Source organism: Pochonia chlamydosporia, chromosome 4 (genome assembly GCF_001653235.2).
Source record: "Pochonia chlamydosporia 170 chromosome 4, whole genome shotgun sequence".
NCBI classification, from domain to species: domain Eukaryota; kingdom Fungi; phylum Ascomycota; class Sordariomycetes; order Hypocreales; family Clavicipitaceae; genus Pochonia; species Pochonia chlamydosporia.
This window is the reverse complement of record NC_035793.1, coordinates 1,993,168-2,016,279: the sequence shown is the minus strand read 5'-3', so window position 1 is coordinate 2,016,279 and position 23,112 is coordinate 1,993,168. Positions and strand designations below refer to the sequence as shown.

The 23,112-nt window shown below is 49.8% G+C and overlaps 8 protein-coding genes across 8 annotated transcripts; 3 read left to right on the top strand and 5 right to left on the bottom strand.

Moving 5' to 3' along the window:
- Window positions 1–706: 706 nt before the first annotated feature.
- On the bottom strand, window positions 707–1,085 carry VFPPC_16037 (hypothetical protein; the record flags this gene model as incomplete). The annotated part of the gene is made up of 2 exons (XM_018293790.1): window positions 707–877; window positions 942–1,085. The coding sequence occupies 2 exons, from the start codon at window positions 1,083–1,085 to the stop codon at window positions 707–709; spliced, it is 315 nt and encodes a 104-aa protein (XP_018143580.1).
- Window positions 1,086–3,312: 2,227 nt separating this feature from the next.
- VFPPC_08040 (BCL5p protein) lies at window positions 3,313–4,905 on the top strand (the record flags this gene model as incomplete). Its single annotated transcript, XM_018286809.1, has 4 exons — window positions 3,313–4,164; window positions 4,214–4,271; window positions 4,319–4,711; window positions 4,784–4,905. 4 exons carry the CDS (start codon window positions 3,313–3,315, stop codon window positions 4,903–4,905), a joined length of 1,425 nt encoding a protein of 474 aa, XP_018143579.1.
- Window positions 4,906–5,145: 240 nt separating this feature from the next.
- VFPPC_08038 (SNARE-dependent exocytosis protein (Sro7)) lies at window positions 5,146–8,269 on the bottom strand (the record flags this gene model as incomplete). Its single annotated transcript, XM_018286808.1, has 3 exons — window positions 5,146–5,879; window positions 5,932–8,048; window positions 8,151–8,269. 3 exons carry the CDS (start codon window positions 8,267–8,269, stop codon window positions 5,146–5,148), a joined length of 2,970 nt encoding a protein of 989 aa, XP_018143578.1.
- A 2,595-nt stretch (window positions 8,270–10,864) lies between these two features.
- VFPPC_08037 (oxysterol-binding protein) lies at window positions 10,865–12,666 on the top strand (the record flags this gene model as incomplete). Its single annotated transcript, XM_018286807.1, has 4 exons — window positions 10,865–10,974; window positions 11,179–11,425; window positions 11,559–12,242; window positions 12,310–12,666. 4 exons carry the CDS (start codon window positions 10,865–10,867, stop codon window positions 12,664–12,666), a joined length of 1,398 nt encoding a protein of 465 aa, XP_018143577.1.
- Window positions 12,667–13,297: 631 nt separating this feature from the next.
- VFPPC_08036 (suaprga1-like protein) lies at window positions 13,298–14,248 on the bottom strand (the record flags this gene model as incomplete). The annotated part of the gene is made up of 2 exons (XM_018286806.1): window positions 13,298–13,820; window positions 13,887–14,248. The coding sequence occupies 2 exons, from the start codon at window positions 14,246–14,248 to the stop codon at window positions 13,298–13,300; spliced, it is 885 nt and encodes a 294-aa protein (XP_018143576.1).
- Window positions 14,249–15,071: 823 nt separating this feature from the next.
- Window positions 15,072–15,792, bottom strand: VFPPC_16036 (hypothetical protein; the record flags this gene model as incomplete). The annotated part of the gene is made up of 3 exons (XM_018293789.1): window positions 15,072–15,220; window positions 15,277–15,410; window positions 15,467–15,792. The coding sequence occupies 3 exons, from the start codon at window positions 15,790–15,792 to the stop codon at window positions 15,072–15,074; spliced, it is 609 nt and encodes a 202-aa protein (XP_018143575.1).
- Window positions 15,793–17,279: 1,487 nt separating this feature from the next.
- Window positions 17,280–19,647, top strand: VFPPC_08035 (EXO1 protein; the record flags this gene model as incomplete). The annotated part of the gene is made up of 3 exons (XM_018286805.1): window positions 17,280–17,292; window positions 17,348–17,426; window positions 17,550–19,647. The coding sequence occupies 3 exons, from the start codon at window positions 17,280–17,282 to the stop codon at window positions 19,645–19,647; spliced, it is 2,190 nt and encodes a 729-aa protein (XP_018143574.1).
- Window positions 19,648–20,755: 1,108 nt separating this feature from the next.
- VFPPC_08034 (IBR domain-containing protein) lies at window positions 20,756–22,525 on the bottom strand (the record flags this gene model as incomplete). The annotated part of the gene is made up of 3 exons (XM_018286804.1): window positions 20,756–20,814; window positions 20,880–22,319; window positions 22,435–22,525. 3 exons carry the CDS (start codon window positions 22,523–22,525, stop codon window positions 20,756–20,758), a joined length of 1,590 nt encoding a protein of 529 aa, XP_018143573.1.
- Between the last annotated feature and the right edge of the window lie 587 nt (window positions 22,526–23,112).

Genomic DNA, 23,112 nt, shown 5'->3' with positions numbered 1-23,112 from the left:
TTAGAAAAGCGTTTCGTAGCATGCCATGGAATGCTTTTGAGATTCCAATTGCTGCAGCCGCCAGATATTTCCAGTTCGTTTGAATGCAACAGTCATTGAAACCACCAACAAAGGTTTGCAAATGCCGAGAAATTCTCTCCAGCATACTTTAGTGGTGACCGAATACATGTATACCTGTAACAAGCCGCATGCTGCCCTTTGTCTTCTTGGTGGAGCATATTCTTTCGACACTGCAATAGAAGAGTAGGAACCATGAGTAATTTGAGGCAGGGGAAGTCCGGTCATCGACCATCTAACATAAGACATACTAGAGTCAGGTCGCCAAACTGTTGGTCAAGACTCTCCGACCACTAATTTACATAACGGCCGGCAATGCCGGCTTTTATCGTGAGAAATTTTGAATATCACATACTGGACAACCGCAAACGTGAGTACAGAGTAGAGCCCCTCCTCCTACGTGACAATACATGTAAGTGAGGTAAAGGATATTCAGATGCTCTTATTCACTAATCTTGTAAAGGCCTAATCCGAAGAGTCCTTGGCACGCATTGCTTCCTATCAGATTTGCTACTCCATCCCCAGTTGGCCAAGCCTTCCTAACCACAGTTCTCATCCTTAACCCACCCATCGTACAAGAGAACTGGAAAATAGGGGCAGCAGCTGACGCACCCTCAGGCATGCCACCAGCAATACCAGGATTCAACGTCTAGAGACACCCAACGAGCTTGGAAACACAGCCCTCAGCCCCAGACAGAGAGCTAAAGAAGTCACTAAGGGAGTTTACGATGTCACTTAGGCTGAAGGTCTGAACACCCTTCGCGACACCGTCGACAAATTTGTCAAGGCCGTCCGTGCATTCCCTAGGAATCTGAGGGCACTGAGAGACTAACGCGTTAGTGGTGATTTGGTTAATTCCCAACCCTGTGCGCAGATAATCTTACATTCTCCTTGATCTGTAACACCCAGTCTCTGATCAGGAGGTCTATTGCCTCGTGTGAAATCTGCCTTTCCTGAAGGCTCCTCGTGTCCCCGGCAGCGGCCAGGATAGCGGGAGCAAAGAGAGCGGCAACGTAGAAGAACTTCATGATGGCGATTAGTGGTTAGGATTTGAGGGCCTGTGATATGTATGATGAGTAAATTCAACGTTCTTAAAGACTTGGCTTGTCAGCAGCTGTCCCTTGGCTAAAGAAGGTTGAAGAGAAAGGGCTCACTTATAGCAAGTAGCCCGGCTGTTGTTTTCCGCTTCAGCTAGCCTGTTTGCGTATAGGTGTCTCCAAACACTGGTAGTTTGCAACCGACTCAGTACAATACAGATTCCAAGATATCATTCTTCCCCCTCGTCCCATTTCATCCGTAATAAACTTACGTGATTCTCAAATAATTCACTTTTACCGCTCTCGACTGCCGCCGGTCTAGAACAGAGAGTCTAGGAATAACATGCCTGACGTTAGATGTAGTCGCGGCAATGCATGTTTGCCGAAACATGGAGCATCGGCATATTCCGGCCTCCAAGACACAGAGCGGGAGAAGCTAGGTGCCGTTCTTGGCTCCTACTTCAAACAGTGACACTTGACATGCGCCTCCATACCCGAGAAGTTGCAAGTCAGGGTATGTGACCACAAGCTAGGTGTGGAATGTAAAGAAGTCGAGAACCCGACACCATATGTGAGACATGCCTCCATCTTTAACGCGGGAAGCCATTCTCAACAGTACGCCAGCTGTTTTAACCGGCCAACCAGTTTCGAAGGGAAGCTGAAACTGGTGACATACTCGTGTTCAGCTTGGTTACACAGAATTCTTCCCTCAGTCGAGCCTTTGGATAGAAACACCACGGAGTTGTTGCGAAATGAACGGCTCAGGCACAAAAAGTTTCTCCAGCCGTCTTAGTTAAGCAGTTTCCAGTGATATTCAGGCCGAATTCAAGTCTGAACCGTCAGATGGATTGTCTCTTTGTTAGTTATACGTGCCGTTGAAGCTACAAAACCTGACTAATTGTTCCGCCTCGACAACACAACGTTCTCGAATTTGTTCAAGTCTCCACTTCCTGTAATATCTAATAGCGAGTGGTCAAGAAGCTACGTGATAATTCAGATGTCTAATGGTAATCCCAACTGTTGGCATGTCGGCGACCATCTTGAGAAAAGAGACCGACTCACAGGCAGAGGAAGCCGCCCCAGCAACGGACGCGCCGCGCAAATTGTCCAACATGCGAGCGTTGGAGAAGAGCTTTTGCATTTCATACAAGCCAAAGTCTATCCCACAGAATTTGAGAGCTGTGAAGCTGTTGCGCATGGTCAATTTTACTTCCGGGGTCTTTGAGTGTGCAAGCGTGCAAGCGTGTCGCAAACTAGCATGTAAGCCAATACTTCACCACAAACTTAGGGGTATATACTACCCGCCGATCTTACCACAAAAGGAGAGGTCAGCTGTTATGGCTAATCATTGCCCGTTACCTTCTTTGCGCTGTTAGGTAGTGCATGCATACCTGGGTAGGTAGAACGGACCTAATAAAGGTCCTCTAGGGCAAATACTTTGCTTGCGCCTTCGCACATTTAAAGGGATCAATTGATGAGACGCACTGGGGCTACAACCGCGTCGCGGTACGAGTCACCTCGCAAAAGAGCGCAGTACCTCAATATTTTGAGGCCCCTGAACAGTACAATGGATCTTTTAATTGTGAGGATTGTCATATCATCCTGCTCGGTTATGGGCCGGATACGAATACGGCGCCTTGATATTGCCTAATTAGGCTCAACACCATGTCCACATATTTCGGGGCATGGTAATGACACTTCAACACATCAAAAGATGCGATAGTAATGCACATTTACTATTAGTAGTAGATTTATTGAAAAATTAAACAATTCATATTCACCGCCGCAAAACTCTATCAAAAGTCCATGGCAGCCGACCTACAGGTAACCGTCATTGGCGTCATTCAGGTGCAGCCCTATCATGAAAACAGCCTTGCAGAAGCCAACTCCGCCGATGATGAACAATCCACTCAATCACGGCATCCAATCTCCGAAGGCCAAGGTGTGGTTAAACCAACAGCAAACATCCAATTAACCGCAATGGCCAACCATGGCGCGTTCCCCGAAGGACAAGGCGTCAAGCCACGAATTAGTGCTTAGTGAAGCAAGTACGAGGCATAGCGCCTTCAAATAATCATGTATAAAGAACTTCATGCGTCTAGCTACCTCCCAAATCCTCTTCAATCCCCATTGGTAATGATTCAAACCCATCAATCACTCGTTCGACTCGACTTACAACTTACAGCAGACACATCTACACCCAATCCCATTAGCAAACATGACCACAGGACACAACATCAAAGTCATACCACTCGGGTTAAACGACCAATTCAAACCCATGGACAATATCCGCTCCCTCCTATTCTTCCTCTTCCACGACTCTCTCAACCATGAACTTCTCAAATCCTCGCTGGACACACTCATCCGGAAACACTTGCCCATTCTCGGCGCCAGGTTACATAGGAACAAATCAACCAACTATCTAGAATACCACCTCCCACAACCATTTCCAGAAAACTACATCCTCTTCGACTGGTCCACCAGCACACACGACACAACCCTCGAAGCAGCAAGCCTGATCCCGCAATCCGTGCCCGCAGAAACGGGTCCGTCCTTTGGACCCCTTTCCATCCCTGAAATCGAAGCTCGAATAACACCCCAGGGGTGGCCGGTGCTTCGAAAGGACGAAAAGCCCGGCTGTCCACTTCTATTAGTTCACATTGTGAAGTACACGAATGGGACTGTACTTGCGCTGAACCTCCCCCATTCAGTTGGCGACCAAATGGGTTTTGGGAGCGTGGTCAGGGCATGGCTGCAAGTTGCGTCTGGACAGGAACCAACTCCGTTTCTGGAACTCGACGCAGGCTCATTGGACGGTGACCCTAACTTGTCGAGAAAGGAACTGAAAGTAAAGGGGAGATATCGCTTGAAAGGAAAGCGTGACACCCTCGGCGGCGTCATGGGAATGGTTCCAGAACTGATGGTGAATAAGAAGGAGATTCGTAGGGTTTTATACCTCCCTACCACACTAATCGACAATCTGAGAACGAAATTCAACGATAAGATAAAAGAGTCCGGCAAACAGCTTACCCTTACAAACGGAGATGTAATTTCCGCCCTCCTCCTCAAGGTATATATCCGCCGAGAATAAAATCCTCACCACACACTAACAATCGCAGTTGACATATCTTGCTCGCAAATCCCCAAAATGGGTAACATGCAGCTCAGCTTTAAATGGTAACTTCGCCCCAATGCCCATCACATAAACACACTAACATCCATAGTCCGCGGACGCCTCCCGTCCCTGCCCCAAGAGAAGCCGTATCTACACAACGCCGTTCTCTGGTCCTCATTCCGCGTCCCCATGACCAAAACCACTCCCCTATTCGATATTGCTATGGACCATCGACTCTCCGTAATAGAGGGCTTAAAGCCAGACACCATAGTACGAAATCTGACTGTGCTGCACGAAATGGTTCGCCAGGGAGAGAGCATTCACATCATTGAGCCGTGGGAGACGAGTTACGGCATCACCAACTGGTGCGGTGCGTGGAGGGATTTAGATTTCAGGCCAGTTGTGCTCAAACCGGATGCGAATGGGAACAAAGCCGAACAACAATACGGATCGTTTCCCGTAGTGTATGGCCATTCGCTGGAGAGGAAGAATCCTACGAGGTGTAAGTTCCAAATGAGCCCATGTTTTCTCGTTATGCAGAGACGTTGATGTCGATCACTGCTGATGATTGTAGTTAATGCACAAATTATGTGCAAGGTAAACGGTGGCTACTGGTGCGACTTTACGGCTTCGGTCAAGGCCATGGCCGCGGTTGACTTGCTGTTTGAGGAGGATCCGTCCTTGGAATCAATATGAGATCTTACGCTCGTTGTGACCCATCTCGCATGTTATTTGATAATGTGTCCACACAAAACTGAAAGACATCTTCTGCGCCGTGTTTCACCCCTTCCACGTATTCATTGACATGTCTCTCATTTGAACACACCGAACGGATTGCACGGGGTATATTGAGCAAACACGTGAAAGCTAAGACATTTCAATATATTTCTACAGTTAACGCCACTTTCCGTAACAACGCTAGCAACGACTAGTTCCTCAGAAAAATTTACTCTTGATACTTCCCATAACCAAATTCCGCTTTTGCTGATTGACAAACTTGTTGATATCGTCTGCCCACGCCTGGCTCTGGTCTTGCAGGGTGTCTACGCCGCTATTGAGAAACGTCAACTTTTCCGTCCTCTCATTGACCTGACGGCTCAGGTATGACCCCCAAGTCTCTTGGCTCGCTGCTACTCCACCTGCTACGGCAGCTGTCCCTCCTGCTGTTGCACGTCGCTCTGCAGCCGCAGCGTCCAGCATTCTCTTGCTCGGAGGTCTGTCTGGGCCACCGACAAGGACATCTAGGTCCAACGGTGAAACATATTGAGTACCAGAGATCCATTGCACATTCGAGATTGTTGGTCGTGGAGGGCATTGTAGGTCTGGATTGATCATGATGTCTGGCGATTGCTGGAGCGGCTTGCCACTCCCCCAGACATGAATCACGCTCATTTCACTCGGCCCCGTCCAGGCAAAGATGTCGCCCGTTTGCGTTACAACCGATAATTTGCTCATGGTTGGATCTATCATTGGCAATTCTGCTTTTCCAAGATCCTTCAATCCTGGAATAGAGTATGCACGCACACTTTGGTCGGCTAATAGTGCCACGACGGCGAACCCTTGAAGCTCGAGTTCCGCAACGGATGCTGCACGGCATAGTATGTCATCGAATTCTCGGGAGGCGCCCTTTGAAGTTGCAGGCCTGAATACTCTCATCTCCTTTTCGGTAACTGCGTCCTGTTTTAGTCACATTGCGCGCTTCAAATATTGCCGTCTTCTTACCTGCTACCAAAGCCCCGTCCACCTGCTTGCCTTCACGTAGGGAGCCAACTATGGAACCCGTAGCCAATGCTGGCTTTCCGGTTTGAGCATTAATAGGAGATAGGGAAATAACTGCCCCATCAAAAACAACAACGCCAGCTAGCTGCGCCGTGTAAGCGCCGCCAGCAGCAGGAAGCAGCTTGAATGTAATGACTTTCCCCAAGTTAGTTCCGACGAAGCAACAAATGCTTGAATACTTATCCTCATCCAATGTCATGACTCCAAATTCAATAACAACGGGCCATTCCTTTTGGGGCTCGTCCTTTGCGCGGTGATGGTGCTCTCTCTTGAAGAAGGAGCTCCTCTTGTCTTGCTTGGCAAAGTCTGTCATAGGAGCTTGGTAGAAAATATTTGGGCCCCGAAGATCGATGAGTGTCAAGAAGCCTAATTCCGACCCGACTGCCACAAATCCGACGTTGGAAGCTTGAATCGCAGTGATTGGACCTTGCATCATTTCGTACAAAATATACGGCTGAAGGCCCTCCTTCAGCGTCGGCTCAGCACGGGAACTGATGTCAGTAAGACCCTTTGGGTTCGGATCCAGTTGTTGGGGGACGTCACGTCCATAGAATCGATTACCACCCCATTTGTAAACAATTGCTTCTCCTGTCCGTGTGCCTACGGCAAAATCACCCGTGCCGGAGGACATGCTCATTGCAGTAATATCAATATCGTCATACCGATCCAAGGTCCGCGCGACGTCAACCTGCAGTTGCCCACCATTCTCAATCTCATCTGCATGACCCGAGTCCCAGATGTGGATGGTGCTGTCACCATGTGCCGCCTGGATAATTGTTCGCTCTTCAAATCGCTTCTTCGGTCTCTGTGCTTCCGCACCACCCTTGAGCAACGGTTCGCCTTGGTCTCTTCGCTCTGTCATTGTCAACCATCGGGGACGCTCCAGGCTGGAAACATTGACCTTTGTTATGAAGGGGTGAACAAAGAACATAGATGGGTGAAGCTGGTTTGTGGGGCTGATTGGATATCCAGAAGGAAAGCTCATAGTGATGAGCTCACCAGATGATAAAAGGACAATGACTGCAATGGGGTCCTGGGCTCCGGCGAAATGAGGAGATGAGCGAGGAATGAGGAGAAAGTCCACCGCCTGCGCACCAGGTGGTAGGGACAGAGGCACCTGCCGTTTGCCCATAAAATAATCAGATAGGGCCTGCCATGATGACGTTGTATACATTGGCGTCAAGCCGAGTTCAATGAATGTGAGGTTTCTGGGGGAAGTATTCGAAGTTTCGCCACCAGCTACCAGCAACCCGGTATCCTCACAGTTTGCCTTGCAGCACCATACGACCTTGGTGAATGGTTCAGAGAACGACGTTTTGGCTGAGTTTGGCGCCGGATGATGAACACCATTGTCCTTCAATGTCCGGGCGGTAATAATTTTCTGTTCCTTGGGGTCCCACAGAACCAAACTGCCATCTTCGTGGGCTGTAACGATGAATGTACCTGAGGGATGCCAGAGGGCATGTGTGAGCCGAGGGCGACGTGTTGTGTCGATTCCCAAACTATTGCCTCCCGGTGCTCCGGCAGGGAGTACGTACTCCAGAAACTGAACCGGTTTGTTTTGTTTGAAAGAGTAGATGACCGCGCCATGAGCAAACCCGAGTAACAGTTTGCCGGCATCCCTAGGATGCATAGACATACATATCAGAGGTGCTGGCCTTCCAGACGAGTCTTTCTGGTGCCAAAAGTTGGGTAACCTGAAAGATCGGACCAAGTTTCTCCTATCAAGATCATATGCCAAAACTTCACCGTTCTGTAGTCCAATAAAGGCCCAGTCCAACATAGGGTCCGTTACAAGGGCAACGGCCGTACCACCACTAATGACTTGAGTCGCCAGTCGAGAGCCCGTGTCCAAATCCCAAAGCCCAAGTTCATTTTTTGTGTCCAAACTCACAATCTTGTTGGCACTGAATTGCACGAAGTGGAACGAGGTCGGACGAGATGGTTGCAAGGTCTTCTGGACTCGACGTTGGCCAAAGACGGATATCTTGCCAGGGCCAAACCTGGTCTCCTTGGTGCCGATGGCAAGGAGCGATTGTACCGGGTCATATCCGAGGCATCTACAACGGAAATTGAAAAAAAATCAGCGACTCAGGGTTCGTTTCTACAGTATAGTTTCGAGATTGAAAGAACAGGTAGGTAACATGAAACCCGCAACCTACCCGATCTGACTATTTATGCCATAGCGAGCTTGCTCATCTGGCATGAGAAGCTCCGGCCGGATGCTCGCGGACAAGTCATTCTGTATCCCCGCCTGTTTGCTGCGTAGGAAGCTGGACATGTTGGCTAGGTTGTATTTATTGCAGGTAGAAGCAAAGCCATAGCTCGCAGGAACGAGAAAGGTGAAGGCGACAGAATGCCGGATTGATCATTCGAAGTCTACGCTTGGCTGTTGCCGGGAAGCTCCTTGGTGGGGTTCTCAAAGCTGGCTGTGCAAGAACCAAGCAGAGTGGCAGAACAGACTTTGGGCCAAACCACGTCATTCGCCAAGGATTGGGTGCTCCAGAGAAAAAGGGCGAAGGAATGGCATGAGCCCGGGAACCCGGTCTCTACAGGGCGGTAGAAGATAAAAACGGCCAAGAGTTAAAAAAAAATGCAGCCACTGAAGTGTATGTATTTTATTATTCTGGTCTTGAAGCGGTTGATGCGCACACAACGAGTATCAATGGATTGAAGCCTTTTTCCGATCTCAATGTGATTGCTCAGGTACGTACCAGCCGGCCAAGCTTGGCATGGCAGGGCAGTTGCGGGATCGCTAAAGAGGAAAGAAGTGCCCAGTGGCACCCCCATGTCCGATCTGAACTCGCTGTCCATGTGATAGGCTTGCTTTCGGGGGCCAATGGAAATAGCCATTGGCGCAACACCACTTTGACGACCTTGAAACTTGACGAGTGTGACAAACAATGTTGCAGGCAATCTGGGACACTCCAGCACAAGAGACGAGATGAACATTAAATGCAGTTTGTCTGTACGAGGCCGTGGGCCACTCTGCCCTTGCATGCATCACGTTGAGCTTGCACATTCTACACACCGACAGCAGCGGTGAGGTGCGACCCATCATGGTGATACTTTTGGTAGTATGCAGCCAGCTGGCTCCATCAATGTATCTTTGTATCTTTGTGTCCCCCGCAGACAGCTTATATGCCAAATGTGGGATGAGAATGTTGTCTCAACAAGTGCGGGAAGTTGATGCCTACTTTTGAATTATTTCAAGCACTTTTTGCATTCAGTAGAGTGCATTTAGTTATTTCTCGTCGGCAAAATGGTAAGCAATACCGTTGGTGTACCAGGAACAGTGCTCCTTTTCTTGTTGTCCTCGTTAGTCACCTTCGCACTATGATGCTCAACCTCCACCCAAAGCTTACCTGCGACATTCAACAAATATCACGCGACGACAAGGGACGAAAATTAATGCAGCAACTCTTCCGATGATACGCCTTGAATACCAGTCACACAGGGTCTTATGGAGCTGTGGCGACAACAGTAGCAAAAGAAGGTTGACGGACATGGACGAGTTGAGGACCAAGGCTTTTGCCCATGTGGTGTTTTGATTGGCTCTTTTGGAATCGCCGCGATTGGAAAGAAGGTGAGGTTGAGTGGCGGCGTCGAGGCTAGTCTTAATTATTCCAGTTTGAACTGGTCTGGGGGGAACAATATGCTTTAAAACATCGAATGCTCCCGTGGTGTGGTGGGAAAAGATGTGGCATTTTGCACGAGACTCTTTTCTGCTTGCTTCCTTTCTCTTCTCCCCCTCTCGCAATATCATCAGCGTTGTTGTCTGGGCCTGCTACTACCAGACTTAAACGACTCCTCATCGAGAACAGGGGATCTTGGCACACGTTCATCGTCGACACCACCAAGTTCGCAAGCGATGCCAAAAAGCTCCTCAGTGGCGCAACCCTCGCAGTTGGATTGCTTCTAGCTTCTACGCTTGACGCACTCAACGCAGTCGTCCCCGGCCGTGAGGTGGTACTTGAAAAGCAGCCGCTGACCGCCCCTGCAGCATCCCGCTGTGTTCCCGCGGTGCTCCCGCCACTGGACGATTGATTAATCAATACGGAGTGATTTTCAAATCATTTCGGGCTTGAGTGGCCCAGTGACTGAGAGCTTTCGTTTGCAGGCTCCAATCATCTTTGTTTCAGCTGCACATTGGCATCCTGTCTTGTCCAGCACAGTCTTCTGACACCGCGGTTCGCAGCATTGAGAGTCAGGTATTTTGCCTTGGAGTATCAACTACATCACAGTATTCGCCGACTGGATGCTTTCCAGTGCCTGACCAAGTCCCTGTCCACTATTTTTAACGCCTCTTTCCAGGCCCTGTCGTCTGTCTGGCTCCCGAGGTCCGCTTCCCCACCAACTACGACTCAAGTTTGCCTCCTTGTGGCTCGACAAAGACGCTGCGCCCCGCAGACGTCACAGATCAGCTTCCAAAAACTCGCCTGTGCTTCAACTTCCAGTCTGGTCTGGTCTGGTCTTTTCTGGTCCGTCTGGTCAAGCAAGCTACTTTTTATTCCTTTGCTGCAGAGATACCCTGCAAGTGGTCCACAAACAGCCATCCCACCAGTTGATCCTTGGAAGGGCTCAACGTGTTTTACCTTTCGTCTGGACAAGCAAGCCAGCCTTTACATCTTAACCGCCTGCGCCTTGACCGACACCCTGAAATATTCCAAACCACCAGACGCTTAACTTTTACAATAGCCATATTAGCTTGTGAACAGCTTTCTACCTCTATCATCTACCGACGAATAAATTCCTCGCCCCGGTTAGCTGCGATCGACTACCAGCTCTACCTTAACAGGGTATATATACCGGAATACGTTGCCCACATACCAACCCCGTCTGCTACGAAGCTTCGCTCATCGACAAAGCTATCGCTATGTCGTCATCGACAGCACCTCCCACAACAGCACCGCTCGCGGCCGAAGCGCCTGACGAACCGCAGAACGAAGGCTCCAAGCTGCGAACCTTTTTGGGTATTCTCAGAAAGTAAGAACACCTGTCCTCCAAGCTGGCGACAGTGACAACTCGGTGAGACATCACTGAAGTCACAGAACGGCGCTAAGAATGATCCACGCTGTGATGCAAGCCCACACATCGGTTACAGACCAGAGATGTACAAGACAATGACAAAGCGATACAAAAAAGAAAGAAAAAAGAAGTCACACCTACTTACAACCTTCTTCTTCATAGATTTATTGGCGTTGCTGACCTCGCCGCCGTCCGATTTTCTCTACCATCGCAGCTTTTGGAGCCAACCCCGAACCTTGAATACTGGACCTACCTCGATGCCCCCAATGCATTTATTGCTATTGGCACTTCGGAAGAACCCCTCGACCGCATGCTTGAAGTTGTCCGCTTCTGGCTGACCAAGGACTTGAAATACGCCAAAGGCAAACCGTGCAAACCATACAATTCTTGCTTGGGAGAATTCTTCAGAGTAAGCCACCTCGTCAAAAGCAAAGAACAAGGGACTCTGTGCATGCATGTGGGGTTGGTTGTGAGGGGAAGATGGGGAACAGAATGACAAGAACAAAGGATGCTGTCTTCGCTAACACGCGGTTTTGCTACAGTGTAATTGGGAAACAGAAGACAATGCCCCCAAAATCGAGACCGCTGAGCTCAGTGGCTACCAGTCCGGCTCAGATAAAGGATCTTTGCGAAGCTTAAAACTTCCTCCCAAGAGCGATAAGAATGAGTCCACCGTTTCTCTATCCGTGCCTAAACATGGCACATCGACGCCTGACAAGAAACCAATTCGAATTTCATATCTCACCGAACAGACCTCTCACCACCCCCCGGTGAGCGCCTTCCACATTGCGTGCCCGGAGAAGGGCCTCAGTGCTCGAGGATTCGACCAAATTAGTGCCAAGTTTACAGGCACCTCAGTCAAGGTTTTGCCTGGCGAGCACAATATGGGCATCTTCATCACGTTGGATAAATTCGGTGGTGAAACATACCAGCTTACCCACCCTGCAGCACATCTTGGTGGTCTTTTCCGTGGCGCACTCAGCGTTTCTGTCAGCGAAATGGCCTACATCACATGTCCCGAGACCAAGCTTAAGTGTATTCTTCACTACGTAGAGGATGGCTGGCTCGGTAGAACCACGAACAAGATTGATGGTGTCATTTTCCGGTATGACCCTGAAAACGATACCAAGACGCGCGTACAAGACGTTCCCGACGAGGACATTCTGGTCCGATTGAACGGCCCTTGGCGAGAAAAGGTTGTCTTTTCAATTGGTCCCAAGCCAGTGGTAAGCTTTTCTGAAACGCAAAAACACGTTCCATTGGACCAAAAGCGCTAACTTGCCTCCTCCCCAGAAATCCGTCCCCCCTGAACATCAATATACCATCATAGACGTTGCGCCTCTTCACGTCGCCTCCAAAGTTCTTCCCCCAGAAGAGCAACAACTTGCCAATGAATCCCTTACACTCTGGGGCGGCGTCACTAAAGCAATCCTCGCCAAGCAATTCTCCAAAGCAACCGACCTCAAAGTCGAGCTCGAGGAAAAGCAACGCGAAAAAGCCCGCGAGCGTGAAAAGAGCAATGAAACATGGCAACCCGTCTTTTTCGAGCATGTCGTTGGCAACGGCGGCAAGCCTGACCTAACTGACAAAGGGAGACAGGTGCTGGAACGGGCGCAACAAGGTGATTGGTCTATGGAGGGGATCTTGTAGTTTTATCCCCGTTGCACATAATATACATAACTGCATAGGATCAGGATGGTTTTCTTTTTGGGACAGAAAGTCGAGGCTGAGGTGTGCAGAGTATACCCTCGTTCTTGGTCTGGCAAGAGTCGCAGCCAGCGTCGTTACGATTACATATGCCTTTTAGCTACTTATTCAGGAGTCATGCATGGGGTTGTGATTTATTTTAGATGAGTTGGATGGCACGAGACTAGTTCTCTAGCGAACAATATAGAGTTCAAGGTTGCTGGGTGTTGTTTTATCCACCGCGGTCTGAGTTGGTTTATCAAAGATTTGGTTCACTCGCATTAGCAACTCAGTGGTTATGCTGCATGCAACATCTGTTCATCGCTTGCGTTCATCACAATAAATGCATACTGCGCACTTGACATTAAACTCTGTATTCATAACTCCGCTAAGTTTTCTGATTTTCCATTCCTGTACACGCAGATACACTGCTAATAATACAACATGAGTGAGGTAAAGGCTCTAGTATCCCCGAAATTTTGTCAACCAAAGACCAAAAATCGAAGCTTGTCCCTAACGGAGATGCATCCCACTCCTCACGGAGCGCGGATCCCTCGCCCCCAACTTGATATTACACCACCGTATTGACACATGTTTAAGCATCAACGAAGCCCTTGACGTTACTCAACCACCGCAGATACTCCCTCTGCTCCTTGACATCCACATAGTCGGGCACAAACACAGCCATAGCCTGCGTGATGCCTCTCTCCTCGAGGAACCGCTCCATCAGGACCTGCAGATCTTCGTCGAGGCTGCCGAACGGAGGACCGGGGTACACGTCCGCGCGCTTCTGTGCAGACTCGGGGCTCTCGACCTTGGCGACCTTGGCGTCCTCGTAGAAGAACATGTTCTCGACGACAATGTTGCCGTCCTGGGCGGTGGCGTCGATGTTGAGGGCACCAGCGGTCTTGCCGGGCTTCTCGACCACGATGGAGAGGTTGATCGGGGCGGCGGCCTCTTCGTCGAGCTCGTCCATCTCGTCGGCTTCTTCGGCAGCGTTGTTGGATTGCTTGCCGGGGGATTGGATGGAGTCGTCAAACTCCTCGTCCTCAAGGGCAGCGTCCTCGGTGTAGGGGTCGTAGTTGGTGATGTCGGCGATGGAGAAGCTGACTGTGATTCTGAACGAGGTTAGTATCTGATGAGAAGACAGGTGTAATTCAAGCACAAGACCAGTAGTGGCTTACTTTTCGTTGCCAAATGAGCGAACCAGCTTGACCACTTCCTGTCCAGGGGTGTCAATCAGCTCAAAGGGGCTGTTGTCCAAAAAGTCCTTGATGCTGGCGGGCTGCTGCTCCTGCGCCTTCATCTCCTCCTCGATTTGGATTTCACTCTCCAGCTTGGCGGACAGCTCATCGTCGGTTTCGCCGTCCGCAGCACGGCGGCCGGCTGTTGTTGAGAAGGCGGCGGCGCGAGCAGGTCGCAGGGCACTGATAGCTGAGGCCTTGGCAAAGGTGCTGGGACGGGCAACGCCAGAGCGCATCGAAGCGCTGGCAAGCCGGGACATGGCCCGCGGGGCGGATCTAGCAAAGCTTCGGAGAGACAGCATCGTGGCGGTTTACTGTGTGGTTTACTGTTGAGAGGCGAGAGAGAGAAAGTAAGGGATGGAAAGCTTGTCCCGATGAGCTGAAGAAATTCAACGTATGATGCTGGGAGAGCTTTGAAATTTTTAGGACCCAGGCCATCTGGCTAAAACTGTGGGGCAGCGCTGCAGGGGGTGATGCACGTGATTTGCAGGGGCATCAATGCCGAGAATAGGAGCTGGTGAGAGGATACAACGTATATTGATGTGAATATTGATATGGAATGGATTAGAGAGTACACACAATCGTGGCACATAAGTAGTTGTGACGCAAATATTGGACAAGTTTTCTCCTTCACTTGCGGAGCATCTGCAGCAAATTTGTACTCGTTGGCTTTATTTAATGTAATTGTTCGTAATCGTAAAATCACTTCCCTCCACTGCATTGATGTCGGGTAATTTCCTCCCTGCGCCCTCAGAGTCAGATCGAATGGCGCTCCCAATTCACGTTTCTTTGCCTCTAACAAGCTTTGAGGCAGGTTCCAATGTCATTATGGGGTATATCTTGTTGTTTCTCCTACCCTCGCTGCTCATGTCCTCAATCACAAGGGGACTGATGTAGCCCAAGCGGCAGCTGTGGCAGCAAAAGGCCATTTCCGCAACACAAATTGCTCCCTTTCTGCCAAAAGATTTCCCCAGCGATAGATTCCGAGCTGTTTGAATCAACATCATGAGTGTCTGCTTCGCACTCGCCGAGCCATGCAGAGATAGCTTGTTGCCAACCCGGCTTACCTAACGGGGCTGCTCGTTTACACTCGTCTCTTTTATTGCCTGGCGTTGTCGCCACATATCAGTTGATTCCTTTTGACGGAAATTCGGCAGACCTGGTTTGTCCCGCACTTGATACTTTGATCCAAGGTATATTCGTCAGGTAAGCCCATGACCCTTCCCAGTTTTCCAAACTCTTTGCATTTTCGGCAGACATGAGATCGGGAATTACTATAACAAATTAGCCGCGACATCTAGACAGCAAGATCTTCCCGCGAATTACTTACCGAATCCGTTCTCGTACTCTTTTTGCAGTGCGGCAATCTTTATTTTGAGTAAATCTTCCCTCGCACTCGCCGGTCTGCCTGGGCGGCGGGCTTTTTTGAGAGAATCATACTCCTCATCATATTGGTGAATAAAGCTAGCCACCTGGGGTCAACAAGTGGGAAAATCATGAAATAATGAGCTGGGACTTACGTCTTGATATATGACTGGACTGTCTCGAGATCGAGAGGTTGATTATCCTTCTCAGCCAAACTCTCTTGGAAAAAGGTCACTCGATCAACTGGATTCACCAAATTAATACTCCAATCACCATCTGAAAATTTCCACGGAATGGCACTAATCATACCAATAGGTTGCTCCTTTTTGCTTCTTGCTGCGGCAAGCTTCTCCAGCCTTTGATCTCGCACACCAGCTTTGTGCAGCCGCAGCGAATCCCTGGACTTTGCGTGCAGGGCGTTGACTTCGCCATTGCGCTTCTTGGCAATGTGTTTGCGCGTCTTTTGTAATGAGCTGGGCATCTTGGTTTCTGGTGCTGTTGTGGGCTGGCTGAGATGGTGCTATCTACAGTCTCCTTCGACGTCTGGTCAAGTCTGGCTGGGAAAAAAAAGTATTTTCAGTGACATTCAATGACTGGACTGGACTAGGCCCATCTGGGGTGGCAGCTTCTGCCCCACTAACCACTTGAGCAGACACTGGCCCACTTATCAGTTTCATCAACTGATATCATTGCCGGTGGCTCAGGAACTTGGGCAATTGGGCTCCAGAAAGAGCATCATTCTCGTTGCAGAGACACTGGCGTGTCCAGCACAGGAATTGCATGCATCATCGCTGTCAAGCACCTCCACAACCATACAATTCACACAGGAAGGAATATGCCGGCTTGTTTCGCCATCCGGAGGCAAATTACGGCACTGCTCATTGGGTCCCATCTCATTGGGATTTACATACTGCTCCAGGGAGCAAAAGGACTGGAATGCTGGCGCACGGGAACTAGCCACTTTGAGCGGCCCGAACAGTCAATGTCGACGTCCCCAATTCGCGAAATCTAACCAGCCAGGCTGCGAGATGCCTATTACAGCGCAATACTCTAAACATCAAATTTGACGGGTCCGGACCACACAATCGCGACCCGCGACAGGCGACCAATACCCGTTCCTTCATGTCCATCTACGCGTCTCACCAGGTTGGGGTCGTTTGCAACTTATCTGAGCCGGGACCCTAATTACTTAGGTAGGTCCCAGCCAGCAAGTGGCACGCGTCTTGGCTTGCCCAGTTACCAAATGATCCGGAGTACGGAGCACTGGTGGGTGTGGTCTCACTTCTAAAGTTCTGAGTTGACACTTTCCTGCCTTGTTGTGTCTAGCTTTGGGCGGTGTACATGTATCTTCAGCACGCAGATCTGGTTTGGTACTTCCGGTTCTCAATCCAGCCCACCTTGCTCGGGTACGTTGTCGGAGCCAACCAAAGTACAGGCAGCCACACAACAGATCTGAGTCGAGGTACTCCGTTCTCCGTGCTCTTACCAGGGTACGCCGTTGACCTCTACTCTCACTGCACCTGCCTGGTCACTTGCACCCAGTCGTTTCTTCTCTTCTAAAGTTCCATGGCGTCAAGTCGACTTCCCTAAAGACCTGCGTTGCTTTTCATTGCGCTTGACATTAGCTACTCCATCACTTGTTCCACTTCATCCACGACTCGGACGACTTCTTCTCTGCCTGTCTCGCCCGATACTACCTCTCTTCGACGTGTCCCTCCTGTGTCCGTCTTCACGTCGCGTCCACTTACCAGGCTTCCGTCCCATGATCCTCCGCTCATCTTCATATCGCAACTGTCGATACCTCACGCGTTAGTTTACTGCAGAACCTCGACTAGCACGCCGCGTATGCCGAATTCGAAGACTCTCAATCGTCCCTTATTTTCCAACGCCTTATCCAACACATTCTCACGCCCTCCGAGATATACTGCTACGGTCACCCTTTGTTTATGCCAATCGTAGGCCGTCAACATGGGCGTGTCAGGTCCGTCCAAGTCTCGTAAACACGGTCTGTTTTGGGAAAACTAATCTGAAAATAGGGCTTCTGCCTCTGCTCAAGTCCATACAACGGCCCACTGAGCTTAAAAAGTGTAGCGGCGATATTCTAGCTGTCGACGCGTACGGATGGCTTCATCGGGCGGCCTACTCATGTGCCGTGGAGCTAGGTCAAGGCAAACCTACTAAAAGGCTGGTAGTTCTTTGTGAAAACTGTAACTTTCCAAGGCTGACCAACTTTCTCAGATATGTGAACGCGGCCATGCACCGTGTCCGGATGCTTAAGCATTTTGGAGTGACACCCTACATGGTGTTTGATGGTGACTATCTTCCTAGCAAAGCTGCCACCGAAGATTCACGCAACAAAAAGCGGGAAGAAAAGAAGAAGCTCGCAAACGAACTCATCAAAGCTGGTAAAAGTTCACAGGCTGCCCAAGAGTTTCAAAAATGCATAGACGTCACTCCGGAGATGGCATCAACTCTCATTCAGCGGCTGAAACAAATGGGTATCCCTTACGTAGTCGCCCCCTACGAGGCAGACGCGCAGCTCGTATATCTGGAACGGCAAGGCCTGGTGAACGGTATTCTCTCTGACGACTCAGATTTGCTTGTGTTTGGTGCGAAACGCCTCTTGACAAAGCTGGATCAATATGGCAACTGCATTGAGATCAACCGCCGGGATTTCGGTGCCTGTCGTGAGGTGTCACTCACTGGTTTGTCTGATGCCGACTTCAGACGAATGGCCATCATGAGTGGTTGTGACTATCTCAAGGGCCTGCCAGGCGTTGGCCTGAAAACCGCCTACCGTATGCTGCGAAAGTCAAAAACACCAGAAAGAGCTGTGCGGATGTTGCAATTCGAAGGCAAGCAAGTCTCTGAGAACTACTTGACCCAACTTTACCAAGCCGAGTTAACCTTCCTGCATCAATGGGTGTTCTGCCCTGAGAAGAAGGAATTGGTTCATCTTACACCACTAGATGGTACTCGAACCGCCGAGGAAATGCCCTTTATTGGTGCCCATGTGGAACCAGAACTCGCGCAGGCCATTGCCAAAGGTGATGTCAACCCTATCACCAAGGCACCCATCGTCATCGTGACCACGCCTTCTAAGAGGAGACATTCTCAAACGACAACTCAAACACACCCCCGGCCGAAGCCAATCACGTCTTATTTCAAAGGACATAGTCGTGTGCCCATGGGAGAAATGGATCCCAACTGCTTCTCTGTCGACCCTCAACGAGTTGCGCAAATTACCGAAGGAGGGTTGGTCCCACGGGTATTTCCCTTACCACGCCCATATGTCGATAACCAAAACGAGGCAACTAGATCCGCCACATCACCAGCAAGGAGAACGAGCTCGGCTCCAACTCGGACTTCTCCTCGACTCCAACGACGACGAACAGAGCCCATTTCGAATATGCTTGCTCGGGTCGCAAGTAGCCCTGCGTCCACAACGTCAAGGGCTGGTAATTCTGCTGCTCTCCCGTTGACCACACCAAAATCAGAGACGCAGATTAGACCATCCAAGAAGGCGCGCTTGTGTGATGACCTGGATGATGTTGACGGGTCACCGAAGAAAAGCAAATTCTTTCCTCTTCCAAAAGCCAGGAGGAGTCCAGCCAGAGCCAAGAGCGATGCATATTTATTTTCAGATGACTCCATAGAGGAGACGCTGCGCGACTTGCCTGACTTTGAAGGATGGAAACCTTCCAACAAGCGCGAAAAGTCAATTGTCATCTTTAATGATGATTCCCAGATCTCCCGTCAAAGCGACAGTCAAGCCTCGCTGGAAGACAGCCAAAACATCAGCCAGGGAACTGACCTCACAGTTCCGTCTCAAGCACAGGACAACGCGGAAGATCCTGTCGCTGCCATGATGCCTCCACCCAAGACTATCAAGCAAAAGACGCAGCCGCTTACAACTCCGTCCCGGCCGAACCTCAGCCGTTTCTCGTATGCATCCGGCTCGTCAGCTACACCTGCATCATCCATGTCATACCAATCATCAGTCTTCAGCATGGCGTCTACCCCTTCTACCGCTCCATCAACTGCCGCATCTCGGCTGACGCCGCTGCAAAGACTCGGTGCCTGCGCCACCAATCCAATGGCATCCCCTAAGCCTACGAAACCAAGGGCCAATAACAGGGCAAAGGACAACATCAAGGATTTACCTGTTAATCCATCATTTGTTCCTCTGCCCAAGGTCGACGTCACGGAAGTTGAGGCTTTGAACAGACCCTGTGGAAGTGAAGATCAAATCATCCCCGATAGCGACGGGGAGAATGAAGATGAAATTGAGCTGCCCCCGAGAAAGTTGAATTTGTCTCGTTTTGCATTCTCCTGAGGCGTCAGCCCCCCTTGATGCCTAGTGTACTGGCTACGTTTTTACGTTTTTGTTCATGTATATACATTCAGCGTGTGTCAACCTTTCTGGACGTTGGTTTTGATTTTGTCGCGTTGAGCATTGAGTAGGAGAGCTGGAGAGCTGGAGCATGTTAGGAGTACGGGTCGGCGTTTGGCATTGCTACTGAGAAATTGTCGGTTTAACTTGTGGACAGGATGACGGCGTATGGTCTGAATAGAAATACCTGGCATGAGAAAGAAAGGTTACAACAGAATTGTGGACTAGTCATAATGAGCTCGGCGTAGAGTTTGAGAAATTCAGGTTTATTTTTGCCATTTCGCTTACATTGTGCTAATATTGGCCGCCGTCTGTGTTGATATGATGAGGGAGCAACGTGAGACCAACCACGGTCCCATGAACATGTACATCAAGTTTGACACGGCCAACTTGAGCCCAATCGCGACATCCTGCTGACGCAAACTTGTCTTAGAACATGTCCAGATTAAACACGAAAATGTAAGCACGAAATAAGCAGAAAGTTCGTATTTTGCTGTATCTACCATATGCAGCCAAACAACAAGCGCTTACAAATGCATCATAACCACCGTCGTCTTTCATGGGACATGCCCACCTACTTCCTGTATGAATGTCCTCTCATAAAACAACGAAAACAAAGCAGTGGCCAAACACCCAAAGTACCAAAATTTCCGACAACGCCTATTCCAGGGCGAGAGTAAAACATGTAGTCTTGAATGGAAAAAAGTTAAGGTGGTGTGAGAACGACATGTATTGTAAGTAAAAGTGATGAAGTGTAGTGTATGTGCGCCACTTCCTTGTTTGCATGCGGTGCTCTTCAAGTCATAAATCGTCAAGGCATTGAATCTTCTGCGTGTAGAGAGACTCAACTCACTACCGCAATCCCAGAGCCAAGTACAAATTGTTATAGGTTAGTAGAGATCCCTTGATCATGGCATGGATGAATTCGGGGAGTGTATGTTTTCGGCCTGCCAGTGTATGGGTTAATCACGCCAGTGTAGCCTGTGTGAGCCAGTCCGCCCTGGCTGGGAGTCAAAGAAGACAGGGACGGATGGGTCCAAATCCTGGGTCCCTAGCGGCGAGGAGGTGCGGCAGAGTTACTGATAATGTCTGAGTTGAAGGTCCATTTTGCTGGATGATGTCAGTAAAATGTGGACTGTAAGGTGATTTTGCATCAATGATCAGGGAGTACTCACCATTTGCCAGATTCTCAGCAGTGTCTTCGAGTAGAATAACGCGCCGCTTGTTGCAGTATGATGTTTTGTCCATGATATCAACTTTGAGCTTTGGATCAGACAATTCATTAATTGGCTTCTCAAACATCTCAGATAAATTCTCCACTGCCATTTCCAAATCCTTTTGATTGTCCTCAAAAATTTCCGTCAGGTTGTTTCTCGCAAGGTAGAAGGCAAACGCATAAGTCCACTTAAGCGTCTGTCGGCAGGTTTGCAGAGCCTGTGAGGCAGAATTGAGGTACTGGACCTCGATCCACGACATGCCAGACGTCGTTTGCAGCTGGATCATCTTCTTCTCGGTCTTCTGGGCGATGTCCTTGTCCAATCTGGCAGACTGTTCGTGGTTGGCATAGCGGTTGTAATAATGCAAGTACCGCTCCAATGATGTGCGAGACTTCGCTTGCGCATCTCGAGCCTCAGAGCCGCTCTTTTCTTCATACCTGTTGCAATTGTACCAGCTGGTGCCATGTTCCGACCACAGACCCATACACATCCAACAAAATTCATACTTGCATTTCCTACAAGTCATATGATTACATCCACCATTCTTCTCAATAGTCGAACTGCACTTGGGACACTCCTTAGTGTTTGCTGAAATCCAGTTGGCAGTTTCCGAGTCGTCGGCACACTTTTTGAGCCACTTCTTCACCAGAGCGCAAGGTGCAGGCTGGTGATCAGCATTTGGGCAGCCAAAGCAGAATCTGTAGCCGCAAATACACTCCACAGACGGGACAATCTTATCCAAGTCTTTCTTCTTGATGCCACACTCAATGACATTCGGGCAATCGGGAGCCGGACACCATTTGAACATATCCTTGTCCTCGACGTAGGTCCGGTTCAGTAGCTCGTGGTATCGGCCGGTTAGGTCGGACGTGACAAGCAAGTCCAGAGATCGGGAGTCGAGAATGCGGCCGCATCCATCGGCAGGGCACTGGATTCTAGCAGCCTCGCCCTCCCCTTTGACCTTCTGGGTCAAATAGTGTCGATAACAGTCCACACAGTACCGATGACCACACTTCATAGCAAAGGTTTGCAGGCCGTCTTCATCCTCACAGCAAATGTCACACACAAATCCAGGGACTGCCTCTAGCTTTGGTAAGGCAGAAGTATTGCTACTTAAGCCGGCAGCTTCTAGAACCTTTTCGGGGCGGTCCATGTAATCTTCGAGTAAACGTTCTTTATTCCATCGAAAGTGGCGCAGCATAATAGCCGCGTCTTCCTTGCGCATGTCCAGAATCATATTCACTTCGTTGATCATGTCATCTTGTTGGTGTTGAATGTCGGAGGGCTGGTGGACTTTGAACGAGACGACATGAGCAGGCTGCTTGGTCTTGCCGATGTCCTTGGTCGATAGGCCAAAATCTGGATCGGGCTCATCGAAATCGTCTTCGAAGTCTAAATCTAGCAAAGTATGATTTGTAAGCCTGAAGCTCAGATCCAATTCATGCAACCCACACTAAAGCCATTCCTGTGGCTCACTGCAGTGGTTTAACAGAACAAGGGGACGCCAACGTACCTTCACCGGCAGACATCTCATCGCCGCTGTATTCTTGCATGTCCTCGGCGTCAGTAGACAAGCCTGACATGTACTCTTCGTCGGAATCCATGCCGACGCTGGTTGTGGTGACTGGAGTTGGCGGGGCGGCAGGAGCTGCAGGAGCTGCTGAGGCGACGAGTCTCTTTAGGGGTGAAACGTCTCTATCTTGGGAAGAAGCCGTCGCCTCAGCAGCCTTTCGTTTCCTCGTAGTTGGAGGAATCTTGGCGGTTCGATGGGTGAACGAAGGGATGACACTCGTCGATGAAGGGATGTCGACGAGTAGAGACGAAGCAAGGTGGTTTTATTTGTGGCAACCCAGCCTCTATTCGTGGAGTTGGAGGGGCGGACGTGTCTTGGGCGGGAGACGGTCAGGGTGTGGTGTGGTGGTGTAGGCGTGGTAAAGTGATGATGATATGACTGACCCGAAAACGGACGTTGGAGCGGATTTAAAAAAGGCACAACCACCACGGGCAGTAGTTATATTGTGGGATGAACTAGAGGAACCTGCGGCGGCGTAAAACTCAACTCGGGGTAAATTGGTAGGATAAGATGCGGCAGGGAAGGCGAAGTCGGAAGAGTTCTAAGTTTGGGGAGTTGAATGTCAAGGTGATCAAGAGACGAAGAGGCCTAACCCATGACTCTGCATGTCAAGTGGTT